General features: G+C 49.3%; 1 protein-coding gene across 1 annotated transcript in view; it reads left to right on the top strand.

Moving 5' to 3' along the window:
• TNFRSF11B (TNF receptor superfamily member 11b) overlaps window positions 1-16,499 on the top strand; it is a 33,184-nt gene extending 16,685 nt beyond the window's left edge. Inside the window, exons 2-5 of the mRNA XM_083186728.1 lie at window positions 3,889-4,246; window positions 9,634-9,807; window positions 10,531-10,746; window positions 12,352-16,499. Of these exons, the coding sequence (XP_083042854.1) occupies window positions 3,889-4,246; window positions 9,634-9,807; window positions 10,531-10,746; window positions 12,352-12,728 (1,125 nt within the window). The 3' untranslated portion in view covers window positions 12,729-16,499. The remainder of the gene's footprint in view (window positions 1-3,888; window positions 4,247-9,633; window positions 9,808-10,530; window positions 10,747-12,351) is intronic.
• Window positions 16,500-19,002: the final 2,503 nt, after the last annotated feature.

Here is a 19,002-nt window from a genome sequence, read left to right as displayed (position 1 = left end):
CTGTAGAGCAGAGTGTAGCATCTTTCCCTGCAGACCTGAGCGTAGCATCTTCCCCTGTAGAACCAACCATAGCATCTTCCCCTACAGACCCGAGCGTAGCATCTTCCCCTGCAGACCCGAGCGTAGCATCGTCCCCTGCAGACCCGAGCGTAGCATCTTCCCCTGAAGACCCGAGCATAGCATCTTCCCCTGCAGACCCGAGCGTAGCATCTTCCCCTGTAGAGCCCAGCGTAGCATTGTCCCCTGCAGACCCGAGCGTAGCATCTTCCCCTGCAGACCCGAGCGCAGCATCTTCCCCTGCAGACCCTAGCGTAGCATCTACCCCTGCAGACCCGAGCGTAGCATCTTCCCCTGCAGACCCGAGCGTAGCATCTTCCCCTGCAGACCCGAGCGTAGCATCTACCCCTGCAGACCCGAGCGTAGCATCTTTCCCTGCAGACCCGAGCGTAGCATCTTCCCCTGCAGACCTGAGCGTAGCATCTTCCCCTGCAGAACCAAGCGTAGCATCTTCCCCTACAGACCTGAGCGTAGCATCTTCCCCTGCAGACCCGAGCGTAGCATCTTCCCCTGCAGATCCGAGCGTAGCATCTACCCCTGCAGACCCGAGCGTAGCATCTACCCCTGCAGACCCGAGCGTAGCATCTTCCCCTGCAGACCTGAGCGTAGCATCTTCCCCTGCAGAACCAAGCGTAGCATCTTCCCCTACAGACCTGAGCGTAGCATCTTCTACTGTAGAGCCGAGTGTAGCATCTTTCCCTGCAGACCTGAGCGTAGCATCCTCCCCTGTAGAACCAACCATAGCATCTTCACCTACAGACCCGAGCGTAGCATCTTCCCCTGCAGACCCGAGCGTAGCATCGTCCCCTGCAGACCCGAGCGTAGCATCTTCCCCTGCAGACCCGAGCGTAGCATCTTCCCCTGCAGACCCGAGCGTAGAATCTTCCCCTGTAGAGCCCAGCGTAGCATCGTCCCCTGCAGACCCGAGCGTAGCATCTTCCCCTGCAGACCCGAGCGCAGCATCTTCCCCTGCAGACCCTAGCGTAGCATCTACCCCTGCAGACCCGAGTGTAGCATCTTCCCCTACAGACCCGAGCGTAGCATCTTCCCCTGCAGACCCGAGCGTAGCATCTTCCCCTGCAGACCCGAGCGTAGCATCTTCCCCTGTGCAGACCTGAGCGTAGCATCTTCCCCTGCAGACCCGAGCGTAGCATCTTCCCCTGCAGACCAGAGCGTAGCATCTTCCCCTGCAGACCCGAGCGTAGCATCTTCCCCTGCAGCCCGAGCGTAGCATCTTCCCCTGCAGACCCGAGCGTAGCATCTTCCCCTGCAGAACCGAGCGTAGCATCTTCCCCTGCAGAACCGAGCGTAGCATCTTCCCCTGCAGACCCGAGCGTAGCATCTTCCCCTGCAGACCCGAGCGTAGCATTTTCCCCTGCAGACCCGAGCGTAGCATCTTCCCCTGCAGACCCGAGCGTAGTTTCTTCCCCTGCAGACCCGAGCGTAGCATCTTCCCCTGCAGACCCGAGCGTAGCATTTTTTCCTGCAGACCCCAGCGTAGCATCTTCCCCTGCAGACCTGAGCGTAGCATCTTCCCCTGCAGACCCGAGCGTAGCATCTTCCCCTGCAGACCCGAGCGTAGCATCTTCCCCTGCAGACCCGAGCGTAGCATCTTCCCCTGCAGAGCCAAGCGTAGCATCTTCCCCTGCAGACCCGAGTGTAGCATCTTCCCCTGCAGACCCGAGCGTAGCATCTTCCCCTGCAGACCTGAGCGTAGCATTTTCCCCTGCAGACCCGAGCGTAGCATCTTCCCCTGTAGAGCCGAGCGTAGCATCTTCCCCTGCAGACCCCAGCGCAGCATCTTCCCCTGCAGACCCGAGCGCAGCATCTTCCCCTGCAGACCCGAGCGTAGCATCTTCCCCTGCAGACCCGAGCGTAGCATCTTCCCCTGCAGACCCGAGCGTAGCATCTTCCCCTGCAGACCCGAGCGTAGCATCTTCCCCTGCAGACCCGAGCGTAGCATCTTCCCCTGCAGACCCGAGCGCAGCATCTTCCCCTGCAGACCCTAGCGTAGCATCTTCCCCTGCAGACCCGAGCGTAGCATCTTCCCCTGCAGACCCGAGCGTAGCATCTTCCCCTGCAGACCCGAGCGTAGCATCTACCCCTGCAGACCCGAGCGTAGCATCTTTCCCTGCAGACCCGAGCGTAGCATCTTCCCCTGCAGACCTGAGCGTAGCATCTTCCCCTGCAGAACCGAGCGTAGCATCTTCCCCTACAGACCTGAGCATAGCATCTTCTCCTGTAGAGCCGAGTGTAGCATCTTCCCCTGCAGACCTGAGCGTAGCATCTTCCCCTGCAGACCCGAGCGTAGCATCTTCCTCTGCAGACCCGAGCGTAGCATCTTCCTCTGTAGAGCCGAGTGTAGCATCTTCCCCTGCAGACCTGAGCGTAGCATCTTCCCCTGCAGACCCGAGCGTGGCATCTTCCCCTGCAGAGCCGAGTGTAGCATCTTCCCCTGCAGACCCGAGCGTAGCATCTTCCCCTGCAGACCCGAGCGTAACATCTTCCCCTGCAGACCCGAGCGCAGCATCTTCCCCTGCAGACCCGAGCGTAGCATCTTCCCCTGCAGACCCGAGAGTAGCATCTTCCCCTGCAGACCTGAGCGTAGCATCTTCCCCTGCAGAACCGAGCGTAGCATCTTCCCCTACAGACCTGAGCGTAGCATCTTCCCCTGCAGACCCGAGAGTAGCATCTTCCCCTGCAGACCCGAGCGTAGCATCTTCCCCTGCAGACCCGAGCGTAGCATCTACCCCTGCAGACCCGAGCGTAGCATCTTCCCCTGCAGACCCGAGCGTAGCATCTTCCCCTGCAGACCCGAGAGTAGCATCTTCCCCTGCAGACCCGAGAGTAGCATCTTCCCCTGCAGACCCGAGCGTAGCATCTTCCCCTGCAGACCCGAGCGTAGCATCTTCCCCTGCAGACCCGAGCGTAGCATCTTCCCCTGCAGACCCGAGAGTAGCATCTTCCCCTGCAGACCCGAGAGTAGCATCTTCCCCTGCAGACCTGAGCGTAGCATCTTCCCCTGCAGACCCGAGCGTAGCATCTTCCCCTGCAGAACTGAGCGTAGCATCTTCCCCTGCAGAACTGAGCGTAGCATCTTCCCCTGCAGACCCGAGCGTGGCATCTTCCCCTGCAGAACTGAGCGTAGCATCTTCCCCTGCAGACCCGAGCGTAGCATCTTCCCCTGTAGAGCCGAGCGTAGCATCTTCCCCTGCAGACCCGAGTGTAGCATCTTCCCCTGCAGACCTGAGCGTAGCATCTTCCCCTGCAGACCCGAGTGTAGCATCTTCCCTTGCAGACCTGAGCGTAGCATCTTCCCCTGCAGACCTGAGCGTAGCATCTTCCCCTGCAGACCTGAGCGTAGCATCTTCCCCTGCAGACCCGAGCGTAGCATCTTCCCCTGCAGACCTGAGCGTAGCATCTTCCCCTGCAGACCTGAGCGTAGCATCTTCCCCTGCAGAACTGAGCGTAGCATCTTCCCCTGCAGACCCGAGCGTAGCCTCTTCCCCTGCAGACCCGAGCGTAGCCTCTTCCCCTGCAGACCCGAGCGTAGCCTCTTCCCCTGCAGACCCGAGCGTAGCATCTACCCCTGCAGACCCGAGCGTAGCATCTTCCCCTGCAGACCCGAGTGTAGCATCTACCCCTGCAGACCCGAGCGTAGCATCTACCCCTGCAGACCCGAGCGTAGCATCTTCCCCTGCAGACCCGAGCGTTTAAATAAAGTATGTATATAACCAATTATGTAATACTGAAATCTAAAAAAAATCGAATAAAACAAACAAAAAATATTTAGGTAACTTGACCTATTAATGTTATATTTTTCTTTTACAGGTGTTCCATGCCAGCCTCACGATAGGACACCCCCCACAGTACATCCGCTATGACCCTAACACGTTCGATGCACTGCAGTGTGACCAGTGTCCACCAGGGACTTATGTTAAGCAGGACTGCACTGCTGAGAGGAGGACGGAGTGTGCGCCCTGCCCGCCCAGGCACTTTGCTGACCAGTGGCACTACCACAAGGACTGCCAGTTCTGCAGCGCCGTCTGTAAGGAGCTGCAGGTGGTGACGCAAGAGTGCAACAGCACCACCAACAAGCTGTGCGAGTGCATGGCAGGGTACTTTCTGGATATTGAGTTTTGCCTACCGCACAAGCAATGCCCACCTGGCTCTGGAGTACTGCAACAAGGTATGTTACCACTATTATCTAGCCCTATGAGTTATAATATGGGCCGTAACTAGGGGGGGGCTGGGGGGTCACGCGCACCGGGCGCTGGAGGGGGGGGCGCAATACTGTCACTGTCCCCGGGGACTCAGTTTTTAAAACTGATGGGGTCCCCAAGGACGCGCTGTGCTGCACCTGAACCAATCACTGCAGCGGCCGCCGGGGACCCAATCATTGCTCAGTGGCCGCCCGGCAGCCAATCACTGCAGGTTTTCCTAGTTGCTGTAGCTGCGCGCCCTGAGCGGGTTGAGTCACAGTCACACACAGACTCGTGCGTGTGTCCTTTGGCCGCCCGCCCCCCACAATGTAAGTCTATGCCACTGCTGAGTGCGGGGGGACGGGACGCGATGCGGCTATGAAAGCTGACAGCCCCTCTCAGAAGAAGAGGTGAGCGGGCTGTCAGCGCAGCGGGGGACTGGATGTGGCTAGAAGAGCAGCTTGTCAGCTCTTCCAGCCACATCCAGTCCCCCGCCGCACTGACAGCCTGCTGAGCAACATGCCAGCTTCTCCAACCATTGGGCACAAAATGCTTCCCTTCCCCCAGCAACGGCCATAAAATGCCCCCGCCCCTTATGGCAATCCCCATGCACCAACCAGCATGTAACCCCTGCATCTAGCATGTAACCCCTGGCATCAAGCATATAACCCCTGGCATCAAGCATGTAACCCCTGGCATCAAGCATGTAACCCCTGGCATCAAGCATATAACCCCTGGCATCAAGAATGTAACCCCTGGCATCAAGCATGTAACCCCTGGCATCAAGCATGTAACCCCTGCAAGGAGCATATAACCCCTGGCATCAAGCATGTAGGTAAGCAGCACTTATGTGCTATAATATATATTGGGCATTACGGTGTGTGTTATAATGTGTACTGGGCATAACGGTGTGTGCTATAATGTGTACTGGGCATTACGGTGTGTGCTATAATGTGTACTGGGCATTACGGTGTGTGTTATAATGTGTACTGGGCATAACGGTGTGCTATAATGTGTACTGGGCATTATGGTGTGTGCTATAATGTGTACTGGGCATTATGGTGTGTGCTATAATGTGTACTGGGCATGACGGTGTGTGGTGTAATGTGCTCTGGGCATAACGGTGTGTGCTATAATGTGTACTGGGCATTACGGATTGTGGTGTAATGTGCTCTGGGCATTACGGTTTGTGGTGTAATGTGCTCTGGGCATTATGGTGTGTGCTATAATGTGTACTGGGCATTACAGTTTGTGGTGTAATGTGCTCTGGGCATTACGGTGAGTGCTGGAATGTGTACTGGGCATTACAGTGTTTTCTACAGTGTGAATTGATACTACTATGTGACCACACCACTTCCCGCCCCCCCCCCCCCCCCCCAAAAAAAAAAACATGCCCTAAATTTTTAGCACGCGCCTTCGGCGCACACTGTCCCTGTTTAATGTCACCCTTCTGCTGTCTGTAAGCACATAAATGGCTTCTGATTAATGTTTTTCTTTCTGTGCAAAACCAAATGCCAATTTTTTTTTTGGGGGGGGGGCACTAAATGTATGTCTTGCCCTGGGCACCAGAAACCCTAGTTTCGGCCCTGATATATACAACAATATATATACATATGTATGTGGCCTAATGTTGTAATGGGCATTATGGTGTGTGGCATAATATATAATGGGCATCATTGTGTGGCATAATATGTAATGGGCATGACAGTGTGTGGCATAATATGTAATGAGCATTATAGTGTGTGGCATAAAGTGTAATGGGCATTACGGTGTGTGGTATAATGTGTAGTAGGCATACAGGCTGTGGGGTAGATTTATCAACAAGGAGTATTCTTATTATTAATTGTATTGGTGCTCCAGCCAATCAGCTCCTAACTGTCATGTGTTTGAAAAATTTGTTAGAGTTGATTGGCTGGGGCACCATTTAATATTAGTAACAAGTCATAACACCACTCGTCATTAAACAAGACATTTAGGAGCTTGGTACTTTAATACTCTTCACTTTATCTCTTGATACCGCTCTTCCATAATCAGGGTCAATATAAAGGGGCATATTTATTTATTTATTTATTTATTTATTTACAGTTTCTTATATAGCGCAGCAGATTCCGTTGCGCTTTACAATAGTAGACAGTGATAAAACAAACTGGGTAACAACATACAGACTTGGAGGTAGGAGGGCCCTGCTGCAAGCTTACAATCTATAGGGATATAGGGGGAAACACAAGGACAGGCACCAGTAATACCATAGCAGTCCCACCAAGTTACAAGTCCAGAAGGGTAGCTATATAATACATAAGTGCCTCAGAGGGTTATGCATGTAGAACTTAAACATTATAGGCTTGCCTGAAGAGGTGAGTTTTCAGGGAACGCTTGAATGTTTGGAGGCTATTGGAGAGTCTTATTGTGCGTGGAAGGGCATTCCATAGGATGGGAGCAGCCCGATGAAAGTCCTGTAATAGTGAATGGGAGCTGGTGATCCGTGCAGAAGAGAGACGCAGATCTTGTGCAGAGCGGAGTGGTCGAGATGGGAGATATTTTGTGATAAGTAGAGAGATATATGCTGGTGCAGTATGGTTAATAGCTTTATAAGTTAGTAGAAGTGTTTTGTATTGAATACGGTAAGATACAGGTAACCAATGGAGGGACTGGCAGAGCGGATCAGCAGATGATGAGCGTCTTGCAAGGAAGATCAGCCTAGCAGCAGCATTTAAAATGGATTGTAGTGGTGAGAGTCTGTTCTTGGGAAGACCAGTCAGGAGACTATTGCAATAATCAATGCGGGATATAATGAGTGCATGTATAAGAGATTTAGTAGTTTCTTGTGTGAGATACGGTCGTATTTTGGATATGTTCTTTAGATGCATGTAACATGATTTGGAGACAGATTGAATGTGGGGAAGAAAGGACAGGTCAGAGTCGAGGATGACCCCTAAGCAACGAGCTTGTGGGGTAGGGTAGATGGTCGAGTTGTCAACAGTGATGGAGATATCAGGATGGTAACTGTTCTTAGTTGGCGAGAATATAAGTAATTCTGTTTTTGAAATATTGAGTTTGAGTTGGCGGGAAGACATCCAAGATGAGATGGCAGAGAGACATTCTGAAACTCGGCCCAAAACCACTGGTGACAACTCTGGGGTTGATAGATAGATTTGAGTATCATCCGCATACACACGGGGCCTGATTCTGGTTCATTTGCAAAAGCAAAATCTCTCACAAATGGACAAAACCATGAGCACCGCAGGATGGGGGGGGGGGGGGGGGGCAGAGGCAACTTGCAGAGAGACTTTTGTTTGTTACTTTGTTTCTGTGCAGGGTAAATACTGCCTGCTTTATTTTTACTTTATTTTTACACTGTAATATAGATATCAGTTTGAAGTACAACCCCCACCCAAATCTAATTCTCTCTGCACCAGTTACATCTGCCCCAGTGCACATGGTTTTGTCTTTTGCATGTGAACCAGAATCAGGCCCATGGGGCAATTCCATTACGGAGCGTATTGCTCCGTAATGGTCAACAGTGACTTGGTCAACACCTAAAAGGGTCAACATACCTTGGATCGACAATGCCAGAAGGTTGACATAAGCTTAAGCATGGTGAACGAAGCAAGCCATGCAAGGGGACACAGTACAGATATATGGTATTCATGTAGATCAGGCATGTCCAAACTGCAGGCCTCCATCCCAGCATGCCTTGCCATAGTTTTAGCATTCCCTAATAGAAAAACTGTGGCAAGGCATGATGGGACTTGTAGTTTTACAACAGCTGGAGGGCCATAGTTTGGACATGCCTGATGTAGATGTACGATTACATAGACACCCAAAAACTTATGAAAAACTCTCATCGACTTTTGACTGTGGACATTCCCTATGTCGACCATAAGCTTGTTTTTACAGTGCCGGGAAATTGAGTCAAGCATTGACCCTCACCGGTCATCTCTTTCTATTTTTTTTGGCACTTGTGTAGTTTCACGGCGGCAGTCTAAGCTACGTTATCAGCATAGCCCAACGGCTGTCTTACTTGTGTAGTTTCACGGCGGCAGTCTAAGCTACGTTATCAGCGTAGCCCAACGGCTGCCTTACTTGTGTAGTTTCACGGCGGCAGTCTAAGCTACGTTATCAGCGTAGCCCAACGGCTGCCTTACTTGTGTAGTTTCACGGCGGCAGCCTAAGCTACGTTATCAGCATAGCCCAACGGCTGCCTTACTTGTGTAGTTTCACGGTGGCAGCCTAATCTACGTTATCAGCATAGCCCAACGGCTGCCTTACTTGTGTAGTTTCAGGGCGGCAGCCTAAGCTACATTATCAGCGTAGCCCAACTGCTGCTTTACTTGTGTAGTTTCACGGTGGCAGCCTAAGCTACGTTATCAGCATAGCCCAACGGCTGCCTTACTTGTGTAGTTTCACGGTGGCAGCCTAAGCTACGTTATCAGCGTAGCCCAACGGCTGCCTTACTTGTGTAGTTTCACGGCGGCAGCCTAAGCTACGTTATCAGCATAGGCTGCCGCTGTGAAACTACACAAGTAACTACCGTACTGTTGCCAGGAACTGCATCTCTGTTCCTGGCATCCCTGGCAAGCCTAGTGAGCACCTCTCACACAGCGCCGGCGCCCGCATGATCCCCTCTCTGGATTACATGTAATCAGCGTCCCCTCGCGGGGCTTGCTGCACTCGCCACGCTTCGGGCTCGATGGCTCGCTGCACTCGCCAGACCTTATAAAATCAACATAACGACATGGAAAGAAGGGGTATGAAAAGGTCGGGAGGACGCGTAACGCGTCCCCTCGCTCCTGCGTCTCAGACAGATGGAGCGCCTCTCTGCCAGCGCCCACTTCGGGCTGGCATGGATAGTGGGGGTTGTTTAAGGAACACATTCACACCCGGCATGACAGGCAGGTTAAAATGTTCAATGGTTCCCACACAATGTAATAAGCGCTGACTGACTACGCTAACTACGTAAGCTCCGGCTGGCCGGGAATGGGCGGGAACACGACGCTGATAATAACAGGGACGCCTGACTGACTTCTTGTGTAGTTTCACGGCAGCAGCTTAAGCTACACTGTTAGCGTAGCCCAACGGCTGCGGCCGCGGGAACACTACGCTGATTCTCACAGGGACGCTGACTGCCCTGACCGCGGGAACACTACGCTGAGTCTCACAGGGACGCTGACTGCCCTGACCGCGGGAACACTACGCTGATTCTCACAGGGACGCTGACTGCCCTGCCAGCGGGAACACTACGCTAAATCTGACAGGGACGCTGCGCTAACTATGTAACTGCCGCCATGAAACTACACAAGTACCTTTTTTTTTTTTTTAATGGAGCAGAGTTGCTTCATTTTTTCATGACATTTTTATTTTTCTATGTTTTTAGGGACTCCAGATAGTGACACTGTGTGCAGCGAATGCCCTAAGGGAACATTCTCAAACGTGACTTCTGCCACCGCGCCATGCCAGCCGCATACCAACTGCAAAATGCTGGGTCTCAAAGTGGCTCGGAAAGGAAGTTCCACAGATGACACAGTGTGCCACGAAGCCTGTGACATAGGTAATGTATTATACGTCCCCTCTTCTTTATACAGCTCCCTCTGCTGGAGGTCTTGTCTAATTGCAGGTGCTGCCCCTTTCCCTCAGTTGTGTATTTCTGCCCTCTGCAGAGATTATGCTCAAGTATAATTCAATGACTGTATATCTGACCATCCACTAGTACCCTACACACGTGTTTACCAGATCACCTGTGGATTTTTTAAATGTGACAGTTGGTGGTAAACACAGCGGCGTAGCTACGTTTTGGGCGTCCCCCCGCCGCCCATTCAAACACCCCCAATCCCCCGCAGCCTTACCTTTCACGCTGGTCCCGGCGGCTCCGTTCTTCTGCTAAGTACCACCACAAAATGGCAGCCCCCATACAGCAGACAGTTTCAGAGAACTGTGTGCTATATGGGGGCGGCCATTTTGTAGTGGTCCTCAGCAGAAGAACGGAGCCGCCGGGACCAGCGAAATAGGTAAGCCTGCGGGGGATTGGGGGGAGGTGTAACTATAGCACCGCAGCCCCTGGTGCCCCCATATGCACAGTGCCCCACCCCCCACCCCCCCGGTGGCGGGGGCTGCGGTGCTATAGTTACGCCACTGGGTAAACAGAGCACCTGCCGGGTGACCTGAAAAAACAACGACCTGTGTGGGATCCTGAGTGCCGAGTTTGAGAACCACTGATCTAATGCATTGCACAGTTTTTGGGACCAGCCTGACTTACGTATCATTCTTTCCACAGATGTGACACTTTGTGAGGAAGCCCTGTTCCGATTCCCCGAGCTTCCAGCCAACTGGGTATCTGTACTGGCTGGGAGACTGCCTGCTTTGGCAGTGACATCTCAGCAGTTAGATGCCATTAAACAAAGCTACAACTCAAAAGAACAGCCTTTCTACTTGTTTAAGTTATACAGGAGTCAAAGCAAAGGGAATGATTCCTTCAAGCATCTTATTCAAGGTAAGCGGAAAGGTTTCTAAGCTATGATTGTAACATCTGTAGCGCTTACAAAGTGCCAACATTTAATGCAACTTATAACTAATATTAAATGTGCGCAAATGTCCCCCTGTGTAGTCGCAGGCTTCCCCTGTGCTTACTAAGTTCTTCAGGGGCGTGGCCATGTATCCCTGGATTTGTCCACGCCCCCAAGTAGCCCTTCTCACATCCTTATAGGGAATGGTACTAGCAACACCTGTAAGCATGCTGGATATTAATCTCACTTTATTTTGCATGAATTTGTGAGAGAAACAGATTAGAGAATTTATTAAGGTGATCTTCCAACATGTTGGATGTTATAGCCAATCAGGAAAGCTTGTGATAGATAGACAACTGATCACCTGACACATTTCTTGGCTCACATTCAACCATGGCCTGTCCTGTGAGGCCCAGAGGGGATGGTATTGGGATCCCGGCGCTTAGGAAGCTGCCGGGCAGAAGTTCGGCAGCGGCATCCCAATGGTCAGAAATTTGACACCTTTTAGGTAAGTATGCTACCCCCCCCCCCCCACACACACACAGCCTAATCCTCCCCCCTTGGTGCCGACTCTCCAACTCCCACCCCCGCAGCCTAAAACTAACCATACCCTTTTAGTGCCTAAACCTGAACACCCCCCAGCCTAACAACAATAACCCACCATGGGATGCTGACAGTCGGGCAGGGGTTAAAGTGAGGGGGAACTGGGTGGAACTGAGTTCCACCACCTCTAATGGTAGGGGGAACTGAGTTCCACCTCCACCACAGCCCTGAACAATAATTCCAACAGAAAAACCTGTCCCATCAGCTTCTTCTGCTGGCACGGCGAACATAATGTAAAGTTAAGATGAACAACTGTGGAATTATGTGTATAAGGGGAATTACTGTGTGACTTAATATGAATCAAGGGAACTACATGCAGTGTAATGTGTATACGATTGTGCTACCATGTATGGTGGATACATTATTCCTTTATGGGTGGTAGGGCACAATTCCCTAGCACTGTTCTCGGCTCTGCCTAATGGGGGGGGGGGGGGGGTTCGGTGTTAGGGGAGCGGAGTTCCACCACCTCTCCAGGACCACTTTAAGCCCTGCAGTAGGGACTCTGGCGTCAACCTTGTGAGTGATGTTGAGTACCCTGCGCCAGTCTTCTGACCAGTGCTAGGATTCCTGCATTGTTATGCACCTAAATACACCATAGAGCTAGACTTAAAATACTTGGCCTGTGACTTTGTATTTTATGGAACGTTTGTGTTACCCCAACAGCATTTATATTAGCAGTGAGATAGATTGTAAGCTTGCGAGCAGGGCCCTCCTACCTCTATGTCGGTTTTTCGAATTATATATAAATATATATAGCGTAACGGAATATGCTGCGCTATATAAGACACTGTAGATAAATAAATGATCACCAATCTATATAATAAAATTAATTACTGATAAAAAATAGCTCATCACATTAGGTCATCTTATAACTGTACAAACAAAGATTCAAAAACATCACTTTTGTTGTTGTTTTATAAGCCAACCGCAGCATCAGCTAATACACCACTATGTGACCCGAACTTATTGCGTACTGACTTTACTTGCAGATATCAAGGCTTGCGAAACGGGAGTGCAGAAACATATCAGACACTTAAATGTGACAGCAAAACAACTGATGGCCTTAATGCAGAGCTTACCGGGAAAGCCAATAAGAAAGGAGGATATCAAGGTCACCTTGAAGGCGTGCCGGCGCGCAAGCCAAATACCGAAACTTCTCAGTTTGTGGAGGAACAAAAATAGCGGGGACACAGTTACCGCCATCAGACAGCTGAAAACCAAACAGCTGGAGAAAACATTACGCAGACAGATGAAGAAACTGGGGCACTTTCTAAGCAGCGTGTCCATGTACCAACTGTACCAGAAAATCATTCTGGAAATTAGTGGTAACCAGACGCAACTGGTGAAGCAAGAGACATTGTTGTGACGGTAAATACCTGACCTCCTGACCTTTCATCCTGTCGACGCCGTGCTGAAACTGGGTCCTATTGTATAAGCTGTATTTATGGAGAGCGTCTTTGTAGAGAGCCCATGGACTACGCTGAAGGGTTACGGTTCCTTCCCTTAGTGTTGCTTTAATGCCAATGGTTTTATGAATGTCTATTTATGTCTCTGTGTTTTAGTCGCTTAGACCAAAACCCAATTATTTATTAATTCTTATTAATTTAATGCCGAATTTAACTGGATCCAAGATATTTGTAGGGGAAATTGTTTTTTTTTCCTTCCTATTTATCAACCATTTTTTAGGACGCCTCTCACTTTGTTCCGAACAACTTTTTAGTATTGTTTTATTGTATCTCTGATGGCTTCTGCAATGTACTTTCACTTTGAGCTGTGACAGTTTTACGTTCGCTTGAGCTGTGACAGTTTTTAGCCCACAAACCTCCAATCTCTATCTCCACAGCTCCCTCTCTCCGTATCCAACAAGTTCAAAACAGATCAGTGTCCCTGCAATATTTCTTTCACTTTCTGTTATGACATCTTTTAGCACACAAAGGTGTGATTTGGTCGTTGTGTGGCCTCTAGTGGTCACTGGAGGTACTTCACCTTATAGAGGCGAGACAGAGGGCCTTATTCTGGTTCACTCCTTCTGGCAAATTCCTTCTTAGATGTACAAAACCATGTGCACTGCAGGGGGGGGCAGATGTAAAATGTGCAGAGAGAATTAGATTTGGGAGGGGTTTTACAAAGTGAGATCTATATTTCAGTGTAAAAATAAAGCAGTCAGTATTTACCCTGCACAGTAACAAAATAACTCACCCAAATCTAACTCTCTCTGCACATTTTACATCTTCCCCACCTGCAGTGCACATGGTTTTGTCCATCTGAGAAGGAATTTGCCAGAAGGAGTGAACCAGAATAAGACATATATAGATGATAGACAGCCTTATATTTTATTTTTGCTGATGTTTTCATTTTTTTTGAAGGAGAGAGAGAGAGAGAGAGAGAGAGAGAGAGAGAGAGAGAGAGAGAAAGGTGTGATTACTTTATTTTCTGCCATTATTGATAATAAGAACCTTATAAGCTTTTTTTCAGTAAGCAGAGGGCACTGTTCTGTTACCATGTTAGAGAATGTCAATGTAATTACAATAGATATTAAACAGGATGTAATTCAGGGTTGCCTACTTTATAGATGCCAGTTCAGTGTGGCAGTAGGGGGAGGGACGCCAACGGATGGAAAATTGGCGTGGTGGGGGCGGGGTCACAGAAAAACCTTCATGTATTAGGGGCATGGCCAGCATGACCGCGACCACGCACCCACATCCAATGCCAGTATTCCATGCATTGAACAGCGGTGGGTGAGGCTACGGGAGACTGCATGCAATCCGGGAGGCTTGGGGGGCCGGGAGGGGGACCCAATTTCCGGGACCCTCCTGGCCATTCTGTTTTTTAACACTTGTTTTTTAAAGGGGTAAAATGACATGTCTTGTAAGTGATTGCCCTTCTAAAAATCATCCGCACTGCCGCTGGTATTACCTCCCTCCCTAAATATTAAACTTTAGTTTACTTTCAGGATTTATGCTAAGGCTAAAACTTTTTGTAGTGTACCTCAGCATTCCTTTTAACAGACGTTGCGTGTGTTTGAGTAGCCACAAAATCTAATATACAAGTGTATACAATATAAAATGACAATCAGAGCTGGATTAAGACCATTCTTGCCTACCATCCTAGAATGTCAGGGAGCATAGTGGCCTACCCTCCTGCATTCTGCAGGAGACTCCCCGAAATAACAGTAATCTCCCTCATGTCACCTAGCCCACATTACACTGTTACACCATAGTTACCTCCCCTCCTGCATTCTGCAGGAGACTCCCTGAAATAACAGCAATCTCCCTCTCTCCCTCATTAGTCTAGCAATCTCCCAAATTTCACCTAGCCCACATTACACTGTTACATCATAGTTACCTCCCCTCCTGCATTCTGCAGGAGACTCCCTGAAATAACAGCAATCTCCCTCTCTCCCTCATTAGTCTAGCAATCTCCCAAATTTCACCTAGCCCACATTACACTGTTACATCATAGTTACCTCCCCTCCTGCATTCTGCAGGAGACTCCCTGACATAGCAGCAATCTCCCTCTCTCCCTCATTAGTCTAGCAATCTCCCTCATGTCACCTAGCCCACATTACACTTACACCATTGCTACCTCCCCTCCTGCATTCTGCAGGAGACTCCCTGAAATAACAGCAATCTCCCTCTCTCCCTCATTAGTCTAGCAATCTCCCAAATTTCACCTAGCCCACATTACACTGTTACATCATAGTTACCTCCCCTCCTGCATTCTGCAGGAGACTCCCTGACATAGCAGCAATCTCCCTCTCTCCCTCATTAGTCTAGCAATCTCCCTCATGTCACCTAGCCCACATTACACTTACACCATTGTTACCTCCCCTCCTGCATTCTGCAGGAGACTCCCTGAAATAACAGCAATCTCCCTCTCTCCCTCATTAGTCTAGCAATCTCCCAAATTTCACCTAGCCCACATTACACTGTTACATCATAGTTACCTCCCCTCCTGCATTCTGCAGGAGACTCCCTGACATAGCAGCAATCTCCCTCTCTCCCTCATTAGTCTAGCAATCTCCCTCATGTCACCTAGCCCACATTACACTGTTACATTTTTTTGGAAAAAAAGGAATGAGAGATAGATACATTTACACTGAATCATCAGCGCCATTTCCCAGCACTTTACCAAGTATAGTAGCTCTTACTAACTGCTTTGGGGCTCATCTACATTTGGATATATGTCATTTTAATTCCTCTCAGATGTAGCAGTACACACCCACAATTCTAGATGCCTCTTTGACAATTTCTTTTCACAATCTCTCCATACAGTATATGGACCTAGACACGCCCTTTGGGTGGAGCATGACACGCCCCTTCAATGGGGGCGCTTTGCAAAATCTATTACCAACTATAATCTCCCTGAAACCCATTTTCAAAAGTAGGCAAGTATGGCCGTTAGGCTCCCGGAAAATCGGAAGAAATTGCAGCTAGAAATAGGGGCCCCCTAGGCAGACTTACCTACTTTTACAGTCTCCTCTCCAGGCGATTCCCACAGCAGCACTTCAACGTCATCAAGCCCCGCCCCAAGTGCTGCAAATTCCCGAGATTGGCAGGTCTCTAAGGAGGCGGTAAGGCTGAAGTGACGAGAACTGTGTTATTTAAATGCTGATGTTGGGACTGCATGTGATACCCATGCGTGCATGAAGGGGTGGGGGGAGATGGAGTCGAACCAAATTACTGTTTTGTCCCGGGTGGCAAAAATCCTATTTTCAGCCTTGTCATGAGTGATACCAAAAGTTTAGGAACTACAAATGTGTATGGCGAATGAAGGCAGATGGACGATATCCTATTCAAAACCAAGTGAAGAAAATCTGTATTCCAGGCACTATTAGAATATAATTTACCATAGATTTTTGTTAACCTTTAAGATCTGGGAGGCTGCCTTGCCTCCCCCTGTATACCCCCTATACCAATACCTCACATATGTGATACATTCCTGTAACCTCACACATATAGTATTGTGAATCCATGATGTATACTCCTTATATATACACATTGTATATCGGGTACAGCAGTCAGCTCCCTGTATACAGAGATGTTTGGATTGTGATGTTATCTCCACGGATTTGTTTTGTGTGTTTTTTTCACTGTGCTATATACATGTTGTTTTACATTAAAAGCTACGTTTTTTATATTAGTGTTGAATATTTTCTTCATTTGTTTTTATTCAATTGTATTATTATTCTTGGTTATTTTCAAGCATGTTTTTTTTCGTAACGCGGAAGCAAAGCCTAAATACAGTATAGACTCAATGTACAAATAGAAAACAACAAAACAGTGGAATTAAAAAAATAAATGAGTTGTTGCTGTCCGGGATCCATACCCCAGGCACTGCGCATGGCATACTGTGGGCTTATCCACTAGGGCAGTGGTTCCCAACCCTGGTCCTCAAGTACCCCCAACAGTGCACGTTTTCCAGGTCTGCACACAGAATCACAAGTGATATAATTAGCTCCACCTGTGGATCTTTTCAAATGTGCCTGAATAATGAGTGCACCTGCCGGGTGACCTGGAAAACGTGCACTGTTGGGGGTACTTGAGGACCAGGGTTGGGAACCACTGCACTAGGCCATTAGGGATACTGTACCACAAGCCTGTCATCTCATTCACACCTGATGCCGGAACCTTGAAGCCTTAGGCGGACGGTAACTGCCCCATCCAGCGCACTGATATGTAAACATCTAGCTTTCTAATACACAAATGTACCGGTTCCGGATTGTGTACCCCCTAACCCAATATGCAGTTCTATTAAGGGGGTGTGGTATATGGTTCCGACAGTCGGGATCCCGACAGTCATTAGCCCGACATCGGGATCCCGACTGGCCGGACTCAGACAGCATGGCAAGCGCAACAAAGCCCCTTGCGGGCTTGCTGCGCTCGCTATGCTGCGGGCACGGTGGCTCCCTACGCTCGCCACATATTCTATTCTCCCCCACGAGGGAGAATAGCCGGTGGCCGTCCGGAACCCGTCTGTCGGTGTTTTAACAGTCAGGATCCCGACTGTGGAGACCCCGTCTGGCAACCCTATAAAAGTCGTCAGCAACAGCGTTCCATGCATAGAAATGCTTAATCATTGCGATACTAGCTTTATGCACGTCTCCGGTAACATGGACATTATAAAGAGCTAAATCCCTTTAAGCGACAGAAATCCACGTTGTATTTGTTTTTGTCTGCAGGGAATTTGTCCTTTTGGCATTAATCCACAGAACAGAAAACTCGTCTACTATGTAAATGCAATTTATAAATAAAAGATTATAAGTTAAACAGATGAATTGAAGATTATTTATACATTAAACTAAGTGCAGGCGAGTATTACCCTTGGTGGGTTTTATGGAATCCCACAAAGAACCAAGTCTACCGTCCAAGTAAATACAATAATAAATAAAAACCCATTATCGTACTTAATAAAAGTCCTCCGTGTCCTCACCCGAATAATTATATCCTAATGAATCAAGCACCAGAAAGTGGACGGAGCAGAAAAGCTGGGTCCATCTAGGATAACTGGTTATGCTGGGTGCCAGCCCTGGAGGGGCCCCTACACTGTTCACCAGCTTCCTCGTTATGACCTACTGACATCCATGACACCAACAGTGGGGTAGTTGTGCATAGATGCCTTCCAGTAGCGTTCACTTCAACAGAAAGGAGGGGCCGGCAACCTCTATCTTGCCCATGACCGAGATGCAGTTGCATACCCTCCAACATGACCCATTCCATTAGGTACAAAATGCTCTGTTCCTGGACTTCCCTGCCAGTGGCAGTTACAGATATGAGCCTATAGCACAGTCCAATATTCAAAAAGGGGAGTCACACCTACTGCCACCCCAGACATCACTGACAGTTGATGTGACCCCCCCTCTTTGAATATTGGACTGTGCTGGATTCCAACCTCTGTAACTGCAACTGGCAGGGAAGTCCAGGAACAGAGCATTTTGTACCTAATGGAATGGGTCATGTTGGAGGGTAGGCAGTTATGAGCCTAGAAATGAAGAGGGCCTCCGGTTGCTGTAGGACTACAAATCCCAACATGATTCCACCACAATTTTGGCATCAGGGCAGGCTATAAATGTGTCTGGGCAAGCTGGTGTGTGTAGTTCAACAGAAGCTGGAGAGCCACGTATTGACCACTCCTGCGCTAGGAGAACATCTATGATTTTTGGTGCTGAGAAAAAAGGTTGTGTTGCTGTAGCAACCGTCAGATTCTGTCTACAGTTCGGATTACGAAAGCTGATTGGTTGCTAAGGGTTTCACAACATGGTTCACAGTTTATAAATGTCTCCCAGAGGAGTGGGTGCAGAGTAAGTGCCAGCTGGCCTGGTATACAGTACAAACAGTAGGTGACCACAAATTGGGCCATGCAGATTTCCAACATCCAGCCACTTTCTCCTGGCTACAGCTGCTTGCCCCCTGGATGGGCATAAATGGGTGGGACAAGGGCATTGATCTGAATGCAGGAAGCCACGCAGACCTAGAAAGAGAGATGCCTGAGGAAAATATGTTACCAGCGGTTATAATCATCTGTGACCTGCACCCACAGGACCAGAGGGTAGCTGTCAGTAAGAAGAGACAGGAGCCGTCAATGAGGTGGGAGAATGTGTGATTAGAAAGTGTAGTTCGATCTCCTACATTATGCATGTA

Source organism: Crinia signifera, chromosome 5 (assembly GCF_055691185.1).
Source record: "Crinia signifera chromosome 5, ASM5569118v1, whole genome shotgun sequence".
Taxonomy (NCBI): domain Eukaryota; kingdom Metazoa; phylum Chordata; class Amphibia; order Anura; family Myobatrachidae; genus Crinia; species Crinia signifera.
The sequence above is the reverse complement of the archived record's forward strand: the minus strand, read 5'-3'. Positions and strand labels throughout refer to the sequence as shown.